The sequence below is a fragment of the Pinus tabuliformis genome, chromosome 5_1, assembly GCF_031772625.1.
Source record: "Pinus tabuliformis cultivar Carrire ecotype Pingquan chromosome 5_1, CPIR1, whole genome shotgun sequence".
Lineage (NCBI taxonomy): Eukaryota > Viridiplantae > Streptophyta > Pinopsida > Pinales > Pinaceae > Pinus > Pinus tabuliformis.
In genome coordinates, this window is record NC_142305.1 from 622,779,618 (window position 1) to 622,798,819 (window position 19,202).

The following is a 19,202-nucleotide window of genomic DNA, read 5'->3' on the forward strand; positions in this document are numbered from 1 at the left end:
ATCACTATTGAAAGGGCACTTAGAGCGAATGAGCCCCAGAACTGGGTGACCCCATGATTTGCCTCTCCTTCAATTGCAGGGGTTTAGCCAGCCCTAAAAAACGATTGGCTCTCAAGAGACTGGTACTTGAATCCAGATGTGATATCATTTTTCTTCAGGAAACCCTATGCTCCTCTGAACTAGCAGTTCGATGTCTACTCTCTATTCTCCCTGGATGGTTCCTACATGGGTTGGATGCCTGTGGTAGATCTGGTGGTCTACTCATTGGTATCAATCCTAGAATACACAGACCTCTTTCGGTATGGGGAGGAAGAGGATTCCTTGGCATGGACATCACTATGGGTGAATTGGGCTTACCCATCAGAATTCTCAACATCTATGGACCCAATCAGAACAGGCTCGACTTTTGGCAAAACTTTCTTTCAGAAGGACATATTACACAGTGCACTATTATAGGGGGTGATTTTAATTTCTCGATGGGATCTGGGGAGACTTGGGGGATATCTGCACAAGGGGATCCTATCGCGGAACAAATGTCCATGCTCCTCGATGCCCAGCATCTTGTGGACATCCCCATGAATAAAAAACTTCCCACTTGGCACAATCAGCGTACTGGAGAGGCTGCTCTAGGAAGGAGGCTGGACAGGTACATGATGCATGAGGCATTGATACAGAAATTTCCATTATATAGACAGTGGGTCAGCAACGGGGGTTTGTCTGATCATCACCCCATCTTACTTCAGATTAGTGGCAACACACCAAAGTCGCGCTCTCCCTACAAATTCTTTGCTGGCCATCTTCAAGACCCAGATTACATCAAGTTGGTCTCGGATTTCTGGGCCTCACAGCCCCAGTTGAGAGAAGGGAGGAAAGCTTCGGACTTCTGTGACAGGCTCAAAAAGCTCAACAAAATGTCAGAAACCTGGGCTCGTCTGAAGCGAAGCAGAGAGGAACAGAACCTGAAGGATAAGGAAGATAGAATAGGCCAATTAACAGACGAAAGGGGAACAGGTTATCTATCGGATGAAACAAAAGCTGAACTCTGCGATCTGATTGAGGAAAAATCGAAGATCTTAAAGGAAAGAGAAGAACTCTGGCGTCTGAAGAGCCGAGCCATCTGGCTAAAAGCAGGGGACAACAATACAAAATTTTTTCATAATATTGCCAATGGCAGAAAGGCCGCCAACACTATATGGCAGCTTCCAATGGAGCCTGATGGTTGGGCAACCACTCATCAACAGCTGGCTAGACTGGGGATCACACATTTTAAGGGACTCTATACGGCCCCAAATTCAGTAAACCTTCCAGAGATTATCAGACTTGCTGGCAAGTTTCCGAGGTTCGTGTTACAGGAGGACATTGAGGATCTTTGCCAACCAGTCAGTGAACAAGAGATTGAAAGCACGCTTAAGTGGTTCAAAAAGGATAAAAGCCCAGGACCAGACGGATGGCCTGTGGAATTCTACCTGGCTTTCTATGAGATGATGAAGGATGACCTATTGGCGGTGGTGGAGGAAAGCAGGATCACGGAGCACATTCACCCACCGATGAACCAGACCTTTATAGCCTTGATCCCCAAATCTGACGAGCCCACATCCTTCAATGACTTTCGGCCTATATCCCTCTGCAACTGTCTCTATAAAATCATAGCCAAAATCATTGCCAACCGCATTAAGCCAATCCTATCCTCGCATATCTCGGCTGAGCAATTTGCCTTCCTCAGGAACCGACATATTCAAGAGGCTATCGGCACTGCCCAAGAAGCTTTACACTCTATCAAGCTAAAGAACCTGAAAGGCATCTCCTTAAAAATTGACCTTGCCAAGGCATTTGACAAAGTTAATTGGTTATACTTGAAGATGATCCTTACTCATCTTGGTTTCCCTCATATCCTCATTAATTGGATCATGGGCTGCGTTACTTCGGTATCATTTGCTATACTTATCAATGGTGCGGCTTCGGAACGTTTTCATATCTCCAGGGGGATCAGGCAAGGATGCCCTCTATCCCCATTACTTTTTCTCATTGTTATGGAAGGTTTGAGCAGGCTTATAGCGGAAGCTAGAAGGACGGGAGACATAAGTGGTCTCAAAATAACGGAGCAGTTTGTCCTAACCCACCTATTGTTTGTGGATGATATATTAATCTTCCTGAATGGCAGTATAAGGGACACCGTCGCCCTGTATGACATCCTACTCCTCTTTTGTAAAGCCACGGGCATGGAAATAAATGAGCAGAAGTCCACCAGGTCCATGATGCATTGCACTCAGCAGGAAGCTCTTCTAGCTGGACAATTCTTCCCATTCCTAGAATGCCAGTTGATGGATGGTATCAAATATCTGGGATTTAGATTGAAGCCGGATGGGTATAAAATTAATCACTGGTATTGGCTTATTAACAAAATTGAAAGAAGGATAACAGGTTGGCAGCATCGACTATTGTCAAAAGCTGGCAGACTCCTACTGATCAAGACAGTCCTGGAGGCCACCCCTGTTTATTGGATGTCTTTGACTTGGATCCCTAAAGGCATTTTGAACAGAATTCAACAAATATGTTCCCGCTTTCTTTGGAATGGAAACAAAAAAGGAAGGATTTTTGCTTGGACCAGATGGTCTACCATAGCATTGCCAAAGCAATGGGGTGGTTGGGGTATAAAGTCCCTACAGGAATTTGCACTTGCCCTCACGGCCAAGCAGGGCTGGTCCCTCACCAAGATGGACAGTCTATGGGCTAAGGTTATACATCACAAATACATTTGGCCATCCTGCTTCACGGAATGGCTTCGCAGACCTTTTTGGAATCAACAGGGTATTTCAGCGATCTGGCGTGCCACTCTCAAGGCGATGCCCCTTATTAGAGATAATCTACTCTAGAGGGTGGGCAATGGGGCTCAGGTTCGTATTGGACTTGACCCTTGGCCTGGATCGGGGAATGCTCACATACTGTCCAGAGATCTGATTCAACACCTCAATCACAGGGGCATCAAATATTTAGCACAGATCGGAGACCGGGAGCGCTCCACTATATTTACTCAAGCTTGGATTAATGTCGGGCACGGACAGATCCCGGAGGTATGGTCAGAACAGTGGAATGGATATATACGTGCTCTAATTGAATCTCATATCAAACTTAGGGAGGATGAAGATCAGCTTATATGGGCCCCTGCTAAATCCGGGACATACTCACCCAAATTGGGTTATATCAGACTTATGGAAGCCAGAAAACCTGCAAACCTGCTAGGCTGGTGGAAAATTGTGTGGAAGCTCCAAGTGCAGCCCCGAAACAGGCTTCTCCTGTGGAACATAATCGCAAATAAATTACCTACAGGGGATGCTCTCAAGAAGCGGGCGATAGCAGGACCATCGTGGTGCGTACTTTGCCAAAGTAATGAGGAAACTTCGAACCACCTTTTCCTCCACTGTGAGACAACAAAAGGAATCTGGCAACAGGTCATACAGGTACTGAATATCAGAACGAATTGGCAGGGCGAGGACATACCGACTGCCTGGTCAAATTGGTGGGACGCGGTTGCCACAGAAAAGGCCTTAATTCTCCCAGCAGTGATTTCGAGTTTCATATGGCAGAGCAGGAACGCCTTTATCTTTGAGAACTGTAGAGTCAACAATCAGATACTCTCGGCATCCATTTGTGCTGCCTACAATGAAATTCCTTATGAGAGCATACCCACCCGTCCTAGAATTATACAGCCTGAACTCATAAATAAGGATATGCCTTGGGCATACTTCGACGGGACAGCTCCGCCACAAGGATGTGGTGGGGGGATTGCTTTTTTCCTATCTGATACTCATTATTTTCACCTGAGACTGGGTCTGGGGTCGGGCTCAAATAACTTTGCGGAACTTATCACTTTGAGACACCTTCTTTATTTTGCCCTTACTAAACATTGCAGACAAATTCAAATTTTTGGGGACTCAAAGATTGTGATTGATTGGACAAACAATAAATCTATCTGTCATGCATATTCTTTGAAACATATCTTGGAAGAAATTGTTTTTCTAAAAACACATTTTGACCATATCACTGTTTCTCATATCTACAGGGAAAGAAATGCGCTTGCTGACCAGCTTTCGAAAGAGGCGGCGGATCGGCCTCTAGGAGACTGGCTGATCGAAGAACACACACCAGCTGGGATACACAGGTTCTATCATCGTCCCTACATCGACGGCCCGCTGATGGGGGATCCTCCCCCACACTAGATTTTGCAACTGCTACTTGGGAGCTTCTTTTTGTATAGCAGGAATCTTTATTATCGGGTATATTATTGTATGTACATATTCCTGTATGGCCTTGGGCCTTATTATTGAGATTTTTGGGGACTCTGTATCTACTGGTGAAATACAGTTCATGTATTCACCTAGACTCACTCTGGATATTTATATCTAGTTTCTACTTTGTAACGTGGCTCTGGCCACTCTACAGCATATGCCTCGGCATCTACAACATGTAATATCTATTAACAACCTTTTAATAGAAATTACGAACTCTATTTTCCACGGAAAAATATGGTTAACACAACTCCTATTACTTTTTAAATTAAACAATTATTAATTGCCAGTGTATATCACACTTTCTTACAGTCAATATCGACAACATACATCCTTGACCTCCTCTGGGGAACTACTATCACTCATTCCAGAAATGTTGTCATGTTTAACATTTTTCGCAAAGGCAGAGGACAATAAGCATAGAAAATTCAGGAGACTAGAATCTATTCTTTCCATTCCCTTTACTCTTTGTGTTTTCTTGAATTCTATCAGTATCTTAAACTAGGTTCCATGTCATCTTATAATCTGAGGAAGTTACAGGATGGATGGATGAATGCCTATATTACAAAAGAATTCCTAATCTGTGTGGAAGTCCTGAAATTTTAGCTAGCATTCAACATGCACTAAGAATATGTTTTCAAAAACTCAAAATATGGTCCCCATACATGACAAATGTAGGTAAATTTATTTCTAAACTATTAATAACTAAACTGGATGGTACGTAAGTGTGAAAAAATATATTCAAAGTAAATCTTTCTTCAGCAAAAATAGAAAAGAAGATATGTGTCAGTACCTTAGTAGGATGTGGAAGCATAAAAACACCAGATAGAAGACTAAGTGTTCTCCCTGTTTCAAGTTTATCCCCTTCTCCATCCCTGCAATTCGTGAAAAAATATAAGATACTCTGAAAGACAATTCTGGAAATGCTATAAGAACAAACAGTATATGCAATATGGCTCTTCATAGGGGATAAATCCTTATGCCTCTAAAACTTTTTCTGGAGTTCTAATTTGAAGAAAGAATATACATATTAAAGACCTAGGAGCATCAGCAGACCAACCAAAATGAAAAAATAGCGGCAGTTTCATGTACCTAGACAACTAATTTTGTACACAAGCTATTTCATTCATAACCTCGTCAATCTAATGGTTTGGTGATCAGGTGACTAGCTTAAGGGTGGTTGGGACCCACGAGGAGCTTACTTGAGAGCTGTTAATTGCTCACATTAACGACACATCTCTAAGTTAGTTGAGTTGTTCGTTACCATGTTTGAGATAAGATTTAACAATTAAATGATTCACTAAATAGTTGCTCACTGTTGCTATTATCTTGGTAATTGCAATTAGTTATTTAAATATTATCTCAAGCACCCTAATTGTAACGTTTAGCCATTATATTGGAGTATCTATTTGTTTGTTCAATATTAGATTAGGTTTTCATGGCTTTTTCCATGACTGGTTTTTTTGGGTTGAATTTTGTTGCCAGGTCAGTCTGTCGCTTGGAGATAACGTTCTCTTTTATATACAAGATTATTCAATATAATCCATCCATCATTCAATGGTTGTCTTTTTTAGCTTTCTTACATACGCAAAACTCCATCCATCACTGAATGGCTGTCTTTCTTAGCTTTCTTACATATGCAATACTCCATCCAGCATTGATTTGAATGGTTGGATACATGGCTTGTTCAGGGTTCCCCCGTTTTCTTGTATAATCTCTTATCATTTTATCAATTCAGTCAACCAAATTATTAGTGTACATTGGAATAACCTTCATTACTGAGAACTGCAGGTGCAATATATCCCGCGGTGTACAGGTGCCCACATTGTTTTTCTTGCATTTAGATCTATATTTGTGTTTTTTGTTTTGTTTATTTCCACTGTTGCAGCAGTTCCCTTTATATTACAGGAATGCTGCAAGCTCTTATTCAAGCAGTGGTTCTAGCATAGGATGGTCACAACTTTCTGAAGAATTTCTGAAAATTTTCCAGCCAATTTCAGATCTGAAAATTACTTAAAAACCTTAGTTTGAAAAAATAAATCATCCAAATCAGAATTCAAACGACGAAGTTTGAAAAAACAAAGAATCTTTGGTATCTTTTTGCTATGGTGGTGGCTATAAATTAGGGTTTTAGCAGCTTCTCACAATAAAACCTCAGGTTTGACTTACTGTTAATTTTAGGTATGTTCTATGCTTAGAGCAATTTATTTCAATTTTCACAGTTAGCTCAATATCTTTTCCAGATTAGCAATCACATCAGCATTAAGGTAAACTGCAGATAGAACATAAACATAAATCGCAGAAGACAAGCCAAGACAAGAGGACAAAAGATGTGGCGCTAGCCAGGGACAAACCCCAATGTGGGGAAACCCTTGATCAATTCTTCTTATATGTTCTTCAATAGTTCAGCAGGGAGAGAGAGAGATAGTACGTTTACAACAGAAGTCAACACTTTGACTTATCTAGATAAGAGCATAGATCATCTCTAAGAAGATGATATATGAGATCAGTTGAAGACATGTTGCTTCAACTGATTCTCCAAGGTGACTCCTTCACCTATCGATGTGCTGCATTTCGTCATCATGCTGCACCTCACCGCGCTGCACCATGCTGCACCCATCTTCACTATGCTGCATCTCATCACGCTTCATTAATCATGATTGTACCCATCACTGTATTGCATTATGTGCCATTGCTGCACCATGTTGCCATACTGACCTATGTGTTGGCTGCACCTTGCTTGCTTGTTGTTCCTTGCTTGCCTGTTGTCCCTAGCATGCTTGTTGTCCTCAGCATGCTTGCTATTGCATGATAGTTGTCCCTTGCATGCTAGCTATCCCTTGCATGCACACTATAACATTGCATGCTTGGTGTATTTGATGTTAAGTACCATACAACTATCCCAATGTTAGTTAGTTGTCCCTTGCATGCTGCTCTCCTTCGGAGACAAATGCTCTAGTTGTTCTGGAAGTTCCCGGTAGTTCCGGCTATTCCAGGCAGTTCCGGCAATTCCCGTCAGTTCCGACTGTTCCCGACATTTTCGGCTTCTGCCCTCTACGTCAGCTTTCCTGGCTCTACCGGCAGTTCCGGCTTCTGCCATCTGCGTTAACTTTCTCGGCTATTCTGGCAGTTCCAGCTATTCTCAGCAGTTCCGGCAGTTCTGATAGTTCCCGGCAATTTCGGTTGTTCCCAGTAGTTCCGGCTTCTGCCCTCTGCATCATCTTTCCCAGTAATTCCCAGCAGTTCCAGCTTCTTCCCTCTGGATTAGGGCAGCATTATCCCTTAGGATCTCTCCTCCTACTAAAACCCAAAGACAAGTACAGAGGAAGAGAACCCAAGTGTGTTGAAATGACTTGAAGGCCACCTCTATTTATACTAAAACGTTGAGCACAAGTGGGGTTTATTTGGTTGCTGGCCATCCTTGATGAATTGTCCCATAACACAAATAAATTCATATCTCCATGAATACTTATCAGAATCGCATGATCTTTAGATCAATCCTACACCTCTCGATGAGAGGGATCCAAGAAAAATATCAGCTTCCATTAATAAGATGACCCACATAGAGTTTGGCCCTAGTTGCCAATTTTAACACTCCCTATCAACTAGGGAGAACTCCTTCCGTTGATCCATAAGTCTGACTGTACTATCTCTGCCATCAGTGCCCTGCACTGCTCTGCTCTACTGAGCTCTGCTTTGCTATGCTCTGCTCTACTGAACCATGAAGAAGAAGAATTGATCGAGAATGTCTGATACCATTCTCTACTGACCCGAAGTCAGTTTCATCTTAAGAGAGTGTGTCACATCACTCTTACTAGCCCGAAGTCAGTTTTACTGATCCCAGATCAATATCACAAGAGTGTCTCAAACCACTCATACTGATCCCAGATACATCAATGGAAGTCATCCTAGCATAGGGAATACGGTAGATACATCGATGCGTCCATCAATAGTACTACTCTGGTCCCTAACCCCATTTCCCTGCTCATTGATCAAATGAGAGGTACTTCCCATGAGTCCCAAACTGCATGGGTAGGATGCCTCGAAAGGAGAACTATTCATCCTATCCACAGGAGAACGAATCATCCTGCCTCACAATTGCCACAGGAGAACTAATCATCCCGGCACACAGGAGAACTAATCATCATATTTCACAGTTGCCACGGGAGAACTAATCATGCCAGCCCACAAGAGAACTAATCATCTTGTTCCATAGTTGCCACGGGAGAACTAATCATCCTGGCCTACAGGAGAACTAATCATCCTATTCCACAGTCGCCACGGGGTATCACAGGGGAAGGTTACCTGTCATCGTGTACATAGCGCACCACCAAGGGAGGGTGAGTCACCCTGTGGTCGTATGTTGCTCCAGTAAGTACCCCAAGCCCCCCAGAGCTCAATGCATACAACATGCAGGACCCTTATAAGAAGGTCTCTCAACGACTCCAAGTCGTTCGTGAAAGTCACAGATTTGGCCTTTCCCTGGGGCTTTGAAAAAATGTCTACGACCTGTACATCAGTCTCAATGCGATGGAGCCTCCTCGCTCATCGACTTACCATATCCCAGATAAGGCAGTATCTAATGTCTATTTGCTGGAGCAATCATCGAATATGGGTTTCCTCAATAATCGAATCCCCCCTCGGGGTGTCACAGAGAATCATAGTGGTATTCATCATGTGTACAAACAACGCACTTAAGAGCTTCTGCAACCATGCAGCTTCACACAAGATCATACTCGTAGCTATGTATTGAGTCTCAGCGGTGCTTATAGCAACCGAATTCTGCTTCCTGCTCATCCATGATATCGAAGCAGAATCCAAAGAGAACCAACACTGTGAAGTGCTCTAGTGATCCTCCACACTGCCTGCCCAGTCAGCATTCAAATAATCATGCAGTTTCATATTTCCGGCAGTGTATCTCAATCCATGAGAGATTGTGCCCCGAAGATATCTCAGAAGATTCTTGGCACCAATCCAGTAAGGCTCAACCAAATATGAGCTCACCACGCTAACTGCAAAACATATGTCTGGACGGAAGTTCACCAAGAACATCAACGCGAATGACTTTATGAAACTCAGAGGCATTTCCCAAATCTGGTCCGACGTCACTACCATATAACTTCTGAAAGATAAGATCCTCGAGGTAATCACAGGCTTGTAGTTTATCATTCCACATCCGAAATCCAACTCCATCTTACTTATGCAAATAAGAGGGTCTGCACCTGTCAGAAATAGGTCATCCTCATAAGGTGTCGGTATGAGAGGTCTATCATCCACAACCTTCGGGTAATGGTTTGGATCGATTTCACTCCTAGTGAATCTCAACTTCATCAGACAGCTATCAATCCTCTCATACTACGCCCGAGGTGTTTTGCTTCAAGCCATAGAGGGCTTTCTTCCACTTGTATACAGAGATTCCCGATCATGAATCTCAAACTCCTCGGGTTGTTCCAAACCTATGGACCTGCTACATGAGGGGAATGGTCCCCTTATAAGATTTTCCTTCGATACATCTCAAACATGTACCTTCATGCTCTTCTTGAATTCATGCATCCCTATCACCATCTGACTCACATCTGGGTAGGGCCCCATAGGTAGACCTCTAGTGTTATAGATGCAATATGTCAATTGACATGATCCCCAATGGACCATCCTGCAACTTGATACAAATTGCCAACCTTGAACCCATGAGAAAGCATCTTTGAAAATTCTATTTTCTAACACGTACCTTTCCATCGATGAATGCCACCCTGAAACCTTTGACTTCCATTTTCGAGATGGACACCAGGTTCTTCTTGCGATTAGGTACATAAAAGAGATTCTTGTAAATGAATAGAGTTACCCTCATTCAATTGAGGGGTAACATTCCCTACACCCTTTCCGAGATAGGTGGCATCGACTATAAGTATAATCCCACGATTGTTTTTGTCTCTACCAAATTCGAGAGAGCACACTTCTATCCGATGAGGTGACTTGAAGCACTACGATCAATAAGCCAGATTCCTAAAGAATTTAAAGGAGAGGGCCAATACAAGATAATGTTTTTTTATCTTATCAGAAACAACATTTGATTCTTCATACCTAGGGTTCCTTGCTTTTTCTAAAGAGTCGGTCATTTCCTTAATGACTCGCATTACCTGTCATTCCTCTGATCATTGAAGATGTCCCTGGAATGATTGTTATCATCATCAAGTGATGTGTCCCTACCTCAGACACTCCTTCGCATAAGGGCCGAACTTATTACAACCAAGGCATTTGCCTTTCCTTCCACCCTTAGATCCGGACTTCCCATTGAAGTGATCTTTAGGTAGGCCATCAGAAACTTCTGCTATGCCATTCTGATAATATTCTCTGCTTCGACTTCACCCTTGGTGAATTTGAAAAGGGATGAGGAATCCATTGATCCTTTTTTCCTTTCCCAACTGTCTTCGGTGATTTCTCTTTCACTCTTGCTTGGGCATAGCCTTCACCTTAGCTCTGATTTCATGTTAATTTTAGGTATGTTCTATGCTTAGAGCAAGTTATTTCAATTTTCACAGTGAGATCAATATCTTTTCCAGATTAGCAATCACATCAGCATTAAAGTAAACTGCAGATAGAACATAAACATAAATCACAGAAGACAAGACAGGACAAGAGGACACAAGATGTGGCGCTAGCCAGGGACAAACGCCAATGTGGGGAAACCCTTGATCAATTCTTCTTATATGTTCTTTAATAGTTCAGCAGAGAGAGAGAGATAGTACGTTTACAACAGAAGTCAACACTTTGACTTATCTAGATAAGAGCATAGATCATCTCTAAGAAGATGATACATGAGATCAATTGAAGACATGCTGCTTCAACTGATTCTCCAAGGTGACTCCTTCACATATCATTGTGTTGCATTTCGTCATCATGTTGCACCTCACCGTGTTGCACCATGCTGCACCCATCATCACTATGCTGCATCTCATCACGCTTCATTAATCATGACTGTACCCATCACTGTATTGCATTATGTGCCATTGTTGCACCATGTTGCCATACTGACCTATGTGTTGGTTGCACCTTGCTTGCTTGTTGTCCCTAGCATGCTTGCTCTTGCATGCTAGTTGTAACATTGCATGCTAGTTGTCCCTTGCATGCTAGCTGTAACATTGCATGCTTGGAGTATTTGTTGCTAAGTACCATACAACTGTCCCAATGTTAGTTATTTGTCCCTTGCATGTTGCTCTCCTTTGGAGACAGATGCTCTGGCAATTCTGGCAGTTCCCGGCAGTTCCGACAGTTCCAGTTCTTCCCGGCAGTTCCCAATAGTTCCGGCAGTTCCGGCAGTTCCCGGCAATTCCGGCAGTTCCCGCTGTTCCCGACAATTTCGGCTTCTCCCCTCTGCGTCAACTTTCCCGGCCATTCCCGGCAGTTTCGGCCAGTGTTGCACTAATAGCGATTATATCGTAAAATCATGAGTATTTGAAACCGGCGATATTATCGACCGATTAATACATGTATTTTTTTTGGCGATTTTTATGAAACGCGATTTTTTCATAAAAATCGTGATTTTTTGGGAAAAATCGTGGAATTAATAAATAAATAAACAACAACAACAACAACCGAAATAAACAAAACAAAACACCAATAACAAAGCACAAACAAACAAAAACAAAAACAAAAAAAAATCGGATTTTTGATGAGGAGCAGGAGCAACAAGAGGAGGAGGTGAGACAACCTACCCAAGCTACCCCTGTCACCAGTAGAGGACGTGGTCTACCTCCCGTAGCTCCTAGCTCTTCAGCTTCTAGAGCACAGCAGAGTCCACTGCCAACTCCACCGGCATCTATATCTAGAGGGGCAGAGGAAATCAGTGGTATTAGACTTTAGTTATTTGGTTCATTTTATTGTATATGACATTATGACTCATGATATGAGATACATTATTATATTTTTTGTTGATATTTTGAGGCTGAGTTGGGAGTCATGAGTCAGGAATCAGGACTTACTATTCAAGACATGATTCACTATTATGTGTGATGTAGCACTAGAAATGATATTAAACATCTTATATATTAGTTCTTTTATCATATTTATGTGTCAATGTATTTATTTTATGTTGTAGATGCTTTAGATATTAAAGATTTTGAAAAAAAAAAAAGAATATTTTTGTATGTTACGAATTTTTCCCAATTTTTACGATTTTTTCCGATTTTTCCCCCGCGCCGATTTAATCCCCATAACGATTAATGCAACATTGGTTTTGGCTTCTGCCCTCTACGTCAAATTTCCCAACTGTTCCCGACAATTTCGGCTTCTGCCCTCTGCGTTAGCTTTCCCGGCTGTTCCGGCAGTTCCCAGCAATTCCTCCTTCTGCCCTCTCCGTCAGCGTTCCCAGCTGTTCCGGTAGTTCCGGCTTCTGCCCTCTGCATCAACTTTTCCCGTTGTTCTGGCAATTCCTGCTTCTGCCGTCTGCGTCAGCTTTCCTGGCAGTTCCAACAGTTCTCGGCAATTCCGATTGTTCCCGGTAGTTCCGGCTTTTGCCCTCTGCGTCAGCTTTCCCGGAACTTCCTGCAGTTCCGGCTTCTGCCCTCCGGATTAGGGCAGCGTTATCCCTTGGGATCTCTCCTCCTACTAAAACCCAAAGACAATTAAAGAGGAAGAGAACCCAAGTGTTTTGAAATGACTTGAAGGCCACCTCTATTTATACTAAAACGTTGAGCACAAGTGGGGATTATTTGGTTGTTGGCCGACCTTGACGAATTGTCCCATAACACAAATAAATTCATATCTCCATGAATACTTATCGGAATCAGATGATCTTTAGATCAATCCTACACCTCTCGATGAGAGGGATCCAAGAAAAATATCAGCTTCCATTAATAACATGACCCACATGGATTTTGGCCCTAGTTGCCAATTTTAACACTTACCCATTAGAAAACACACATTCTTGGCTTTGTACTGATAGATCATATGCTTGATTTGGGATTATAATGAAAAGGTTATAATTGTTTCACAATGGGCCAGATAACACCTTTGTGTTTTCAAGAAAAAGATTGCTATACTGCAGAGCTCACAACTTTTTATACACTCCCCAAATTGAAGCTAAACTAGCGTCGTTTCAGAGAAAATTTCCACGTCTAGATTTCATTTACCTCTGAGAAATATTCAGCACGTTATGGCCCATCAATATGACCATTTCAGAAGGTTATGTAATATTCCTACTAGGAAATAATAGTGATAAACAAAACAAAACTCCATATACAACACACAAAATTTAACATGCCACCCACAAATTGAGCCAAAGACTGCGCCAAGCTGAGCCATTTTATTATCAAAAAGGAATGTACAATATATGTGAGGAATATGTGCACTTGGGTTTGCTAAAGAGACAAACCCCAGGTGAGAAATTGTGCTTCCTAGATGCTAAGAAGTGATTCTTCTTCAAGCTCTACGCTGACCCTAGAAAACTGCAACAACTAACTGGAAAGAGATTGTTGTTTGACCCTTCTAGAGTGCTGTGAAATTTCTGCAAAATTAGCCTTGAGCTCTCCTCAATAAACCCACAAAGACCCAAAAGGGTTGGGCCTAGTTCCAACCACCGAAGTTAACCCAATTATAGTGTACATCTCCTCCAGTTGGGTAATCCGTACAACCTAGAAACGTTGCTCGCAAAGCCCTCCAAAATGCTGAGCAAACTCCCCAACAATTCTCCTTATGTCCTCCAGCAAAGCTCAGCCCCAAACTCCCAACGAAGCCCCTTCAACGAATAGCCTCGACAATTGACTGTGTAGGCCCTCGTCTAGTCACTTATGCGCATGCCTAGGAATGATAAATTCAGCCTGAAGAATGGCCACTTGATCCACCAGTGGATCCCCTGCAAAAATGTTTCCAAACCCTAAGACAGTGTGCCCCTAATTCCCGGAATCAGCTTTGTTATGTAGCTCACTCACCACAAGAGTGCGTGATCCTTTTTTGCACCCAGTCTACTAAATGACTCGAATCTCCCTGTAGAATCCTCCTCAGAACAGCTCCACAATAAAGCAAAGGCTCCCCTAAGCTGGCACTCAAAGTCAACCGAATAAGGAGTTGAGATTGACCCTCGAAAATCTCGTGTGCTGAACAACACTCATAGACTTGGCTCAATAGTTCAAGCGTACAAGATGAGTTTGCTTGTCAAAGGTTTAAAAGCCCCCAAATGAAGTCTTCTCCTCCTATTTATCATTGACCTTCCCCTCATCAAGTGGGCCCCATACATCGATGATCCATGTAGATATTGGTGGCCACCCCCTATTCCACTTGGACCCCCACTGTTGTTTCTTTTCAGTTTCCTTAATTGTAGCACAAGTTACTATTTCTAGCAGATTTTGGGTCCTAAACTTCCGAAGCCATTTTGACGGACTAAAAGACGTTTATAGGGAAAATGGAGAGACTGGAAAAGTGCCAAACCAAATTATTGATTTGCTTTCGGCCTCATCTTCGAGATCTTCGAAACGATGTACTATGATAGCCAAATGGAGATCATATGCCAAAATTACAACTTTGGGAAATTGACGTTCCAACTTATCCCAAGGGGGCCCACAAGCTTTTGGCACTTCATCTCCTAGGGTTAGGTTTTTGGATGTTTAGGGTTTCTCATTGTTTCTCAATGACAAAAAGGCCATTGAGCTTCATTGTAACACAATTCAGAGTCATGTAGTCGCCACATCTCTTCTCAGAGATAAGCTACCATTGCATGACATAGTTTATTTCCATTTTGTATGTAAGCATATTTCAGTTCTTTGATATTAATGAAATGAAGTTTTATTTTTGTTGCATCTCGATGTTTATGTCTGTATTCCATTGTGTTCCTATATAAGTTTGGATCAATGGTATCAGAGTGATCTACTACTTCTCTGTTTTTCTTTGCATGTCCCTAACGAGATCCGGGTATAAAGTGTTAGGGCTCAAACTGGTTGAACGTATACAAGACCAACCTCGCAAACCCCAACGGCCTCCCATGGCAAAAGAAAAGAAAGACAAGGGAGCAAGAGATCCTTTCAAAATATTGCTCGAGGAAGCCCTCGAGCGACAGAGGAATGCGATGATGGATAACTTTGCCCAGATCCTTCGGCGGCTACCCACAGGCAACGCATCTTCATCCAGCAGCCACTCTGGAGGCGCCACTCCCTTTAAGGTACAAGTCAACTTTGACATTCCCATATTTGAAGGCCAGATAGATGCAGACATCGTAGATAGATGGTTAAATCTGTTGGAAGGATATTTTTCAGTTCATGACTTTTCCAATCAGGAAAGGATTACTTTTGCACTCCTCAAAGCCGCCCCCCATGTCAAGGACTGGTGGGAAACCTACTGTGAACAAAAGGACGAGAGGGAATCCTCATTGTTTTCAACCACACCCACTTGGAATTCTTTCTGAGATGCCATCAAGGAATAATATTACCCTGTCGGGAGCTATGAATATAAATACATAAAATTGACCACACTGCAGCAGGGAACGGACCAAGACACGTCGAAGTTCACAAATATTTTTCATACCCTTCGCACGAAGTTGGGTATCAAGGATTCTGAGCAACATTTGGTTCTCAAGTATCGGGGTTGTCTACACAAGTACATCCAAGACGAGATGGAGTTCCTGGACATCTCCTCGCTTGGCGCCGCGTATCGATACGTTGTCAAGATTGAGAAGAAATTTAAACAGAAAAAGCAAAACTTTGGATTTGTGAATCATAAGCAAGGGAAAGGCGCCCCCAAACCGCAGAACAAATGACAATGGCAAGGCGGGGTGATGCAAAACAACTCGCCAAAACCGCAAGCAAAGAACAACACCACAAAGACAAAGAAGGACACAGGGAAATGGTGTGAGTTCCATAAGAGCCCCACTCACAACACAAGTGAGTATCGAGCCAAGCAGTCACTGGTGGTCAAGCTAAAAGCTGCCAAATCAGATGCATGTTCCGACTGAGTCAGAACCCGACAAGGGGAACATAAAAGAGAAGCAGATTATTGATGAGTAGTCCAGTGCCACCATTGCCACCACCAAGCTCCAGAAAATTGAGCCTAAAGATCCAGAGGAAGGGGAGCGGCTCTTCCACTCATAGATGTGGGTGAAGGGTTCTCTATTGCAGTTCATTGTCGACGGCGGAATCCAAAAGAACCTCATTTCAGCAAAGGTCGTGAAGCAGTTGGGCCTACCGAAGACACCACACCTGCAGTTGCACACCATCAAGTAGCCTCACTAAGGACGAGATCTTCGCGTCAGCCAGCAATGTCGCCTTCCCTACAACATCAAGCCCTTCACAGATGAGGTATTGTGTGATGTTGCTCCTCTTGAAGTTTGTGATGTATTAATAGGCCAACCATACTTGTGGAAGCGTCATGTTGTGTATGAGTCTAGGCCTTGCACTTTTATTATTTCTTTGGGCAATAAGTTATGCAGGATACTAGAGTTAGCAACGCCTACTGCCATCTCTTTGGTCTATGCGAAGCAATGCAGTAAGATCATTTCCGAAACCGGGAAATTTGTCTTACATATGATTCGCCCCCAGGGCAAGAAGAAGGTTGTGGCCACATCCGCGGCCTCCACACAAGGCTCCTCCGCACGATCGCAACAGATGGACAAGATTGTGGAGGAGCACAGGGATAACTTCACCTCACCCACAGGGGTAACCCTACACTGTCAGGTCAAGCACTCCATCGATCTGACCCGGAGCACACCACTACCCAACAGGTCGATCTATTGATGCTCTATTTAGGAGAACGATGAAATCAAGAGGCAGATTCAAGAGTTGTTGCAGAAAGGGTACATCAAGCCGATTTCATCACCTTGTGGGAGCTCGATCGTGTCGGTACAGAACGACGGAACCTAGAGACTTTGTATTGACTATCGGGCGCTAAATAAGATCACTGTCCGGAATAGGTATCAAATCCCACAAATTGATGACCTTCTGGACCCACTCAAGGGGGCTAAATATTTCAGCAAGATTGACTTATAGTCTGGTTATCACCAGGTACCAATCGAACACTCTGATGTGTGGAAAACTACCTTCAAACCCAAGGAGGGATTTTTCGAATGGCTGGTCATGCCTTTCGGGTTGACGAATGCCCCTGCAACCTTCATGAAGCTGATGGACAACGTCTTGCGGCCCTTCACCAACTCATTCGTGGTAGTGCATTTCGACAACATCTTGCGGCCCTTCACCAACTCATCGTGGTAGTGTATTTCGACGACATCTTGTGGCCCTTCACCAACTCATCGTGGTAGTGTATTTCAACATCTTGCGGCCCTTCACCAACTCATTCGTGGTAGTGTATTTCGACGACATCTTGATCTTCAGCCAAAGTTGGGAAGAGCACCTCCACCATATTTGACAGGTCCTCCAAACCCTGTGACAACACAAATTGTGTGCCAATCTAGAGAAATGCACTTTTGGAATGACCCAGGTTCAATATCTAGGGTACATCAGTGATGAGCGAGGTGTGCATGTGGACCCAGCCAACATACAAGTTATCCAGGATTGACCAGCCCCAACCACTATAACAAAGCTTCGCAGCTTTCTGGGTCTTATCAATTTCTACCGCAGGTTTGTGTTGGGGTTCTCTCATATCACTTGGCCTATGAGTCAAGTCACCAAGGGTGGAGAGAAATCAAAATTCTTTTGGTTTGAATCCCAACAGAAGGCGTTTGTCTACTTGAAACATCGTCTCTGCTCTACACCAGTGCTCACATTACCAGACCTGCAACAATCATTTGAGATTGAGACAGATGCCTCCGACTATGTTATTGGTGCAGTTCTTACTTAGCAGGGGCATCCAATGGCATATCACAGTGAGACACTTTCAGACACAGTCCGAAAGTATCCCACCTATGACAAAGAGATGTATTCCATTGTGCAAGCCTGCCGACAATGGAAGCATTACATTATGGGGAAGGAAATGGACATCCACACAGACCATCGGCCCCTGCAGTCCATACAGACACAAGGAAAGTTGCAGAACGATCGCCATCAGTCGCCATCAGAAATGGTCCACATACCTTCAACATTTCCATTTGAACATTCAGTACAAGAAGGGCAACACCAATAATGTTGTAGACTGCCTCAGTTGATCGTTGATCATGGCGCTGACCACCATGTTTGACTCTTCTGGACACGAAACTTCAAGGTGGCCGCATCTTTACAAGAGTGATCTAGAATTCGGCAACACATACCAGATGCTCCTGGAAGGCAAGAAAGTTCCTAATTTTCACCTCCAGGATGCATTGTTATGCCACCTGAGACACCTCTATGTTCCTTCAAGCAAGCGCGCCAAGATGATTTGGGAGGCACACTACAGTCAGGTTGTTGGACATTTCGGAGTAGAAAAAATAGTGGTAGTGTTGCAAAAGTATTTTTATTGGTCGAACCTTCGACAAGATGTTGGGAAGTACATCAAATCCTGCACTACATGTGCCATTCCCAATCGACCATCAAGAAGCAAGGCCTATATACTCCTCTACCTACTCCTAGTCGGCCTTGGGAATCTATCTCCATGGATTACATGTCAGGCCTTCCTTCTACTAAGCATGGAAACGACTGTGTTTTCGTGGTCGTCGATAGATTCTCTAAGATAGTCATTCTGGTGCGCTGCATGAAAAGTATCATAGCAGAAGCCACTGCTAAGCTCTTCTTTGAATGAGTGTGGGTACACTTTGGGATCCCACAGTCCATTATCTCAGATTGGGATAGCGGGTTCCTGAGTACATTCTATTCAAGCCTCTGGTCGATGTTGGATACCAAGCTCACTAAGTCCACGGCCTTCCACCCCCAAACTGATGGTCAAACAAAGGTCGTCAACAGGATGATCGTGCACATTCAGTGCATGTACAACTCGAAGCATCCACGCACATAGGATGAAAGTATCCCCTATGTCCAGCACATATACAACAAATCTCTCCATAGCTCA

At 43.2% G+C, this 19,202-nt stretch overlaps 1 protein-coding gene across 2 annotated transcripts in view; it reads right to left on the minus strand.

Annotated features, from left to right (window-relative positions):
• The window catches only part of LOC149166477 (uncharacterized), a 277,345-nt gene that overhangs the window by 108,185 nt on the left and 149,958 nt on the right, over positions 1–19,202 (minus strand). For both annotated transcript variants that reach the window (XM_089432627.1, XM_089432628.1), the window contains exon 4: positions 5,080–5,161. In XM_089432627.1, the coding sequence (XP_089288753.1) occupies positions 5,080–5,161 (82 nt within the window). The remainder of the gene's footprint in view (positions 1–5,079; positions 5,162–19,202) is intronic.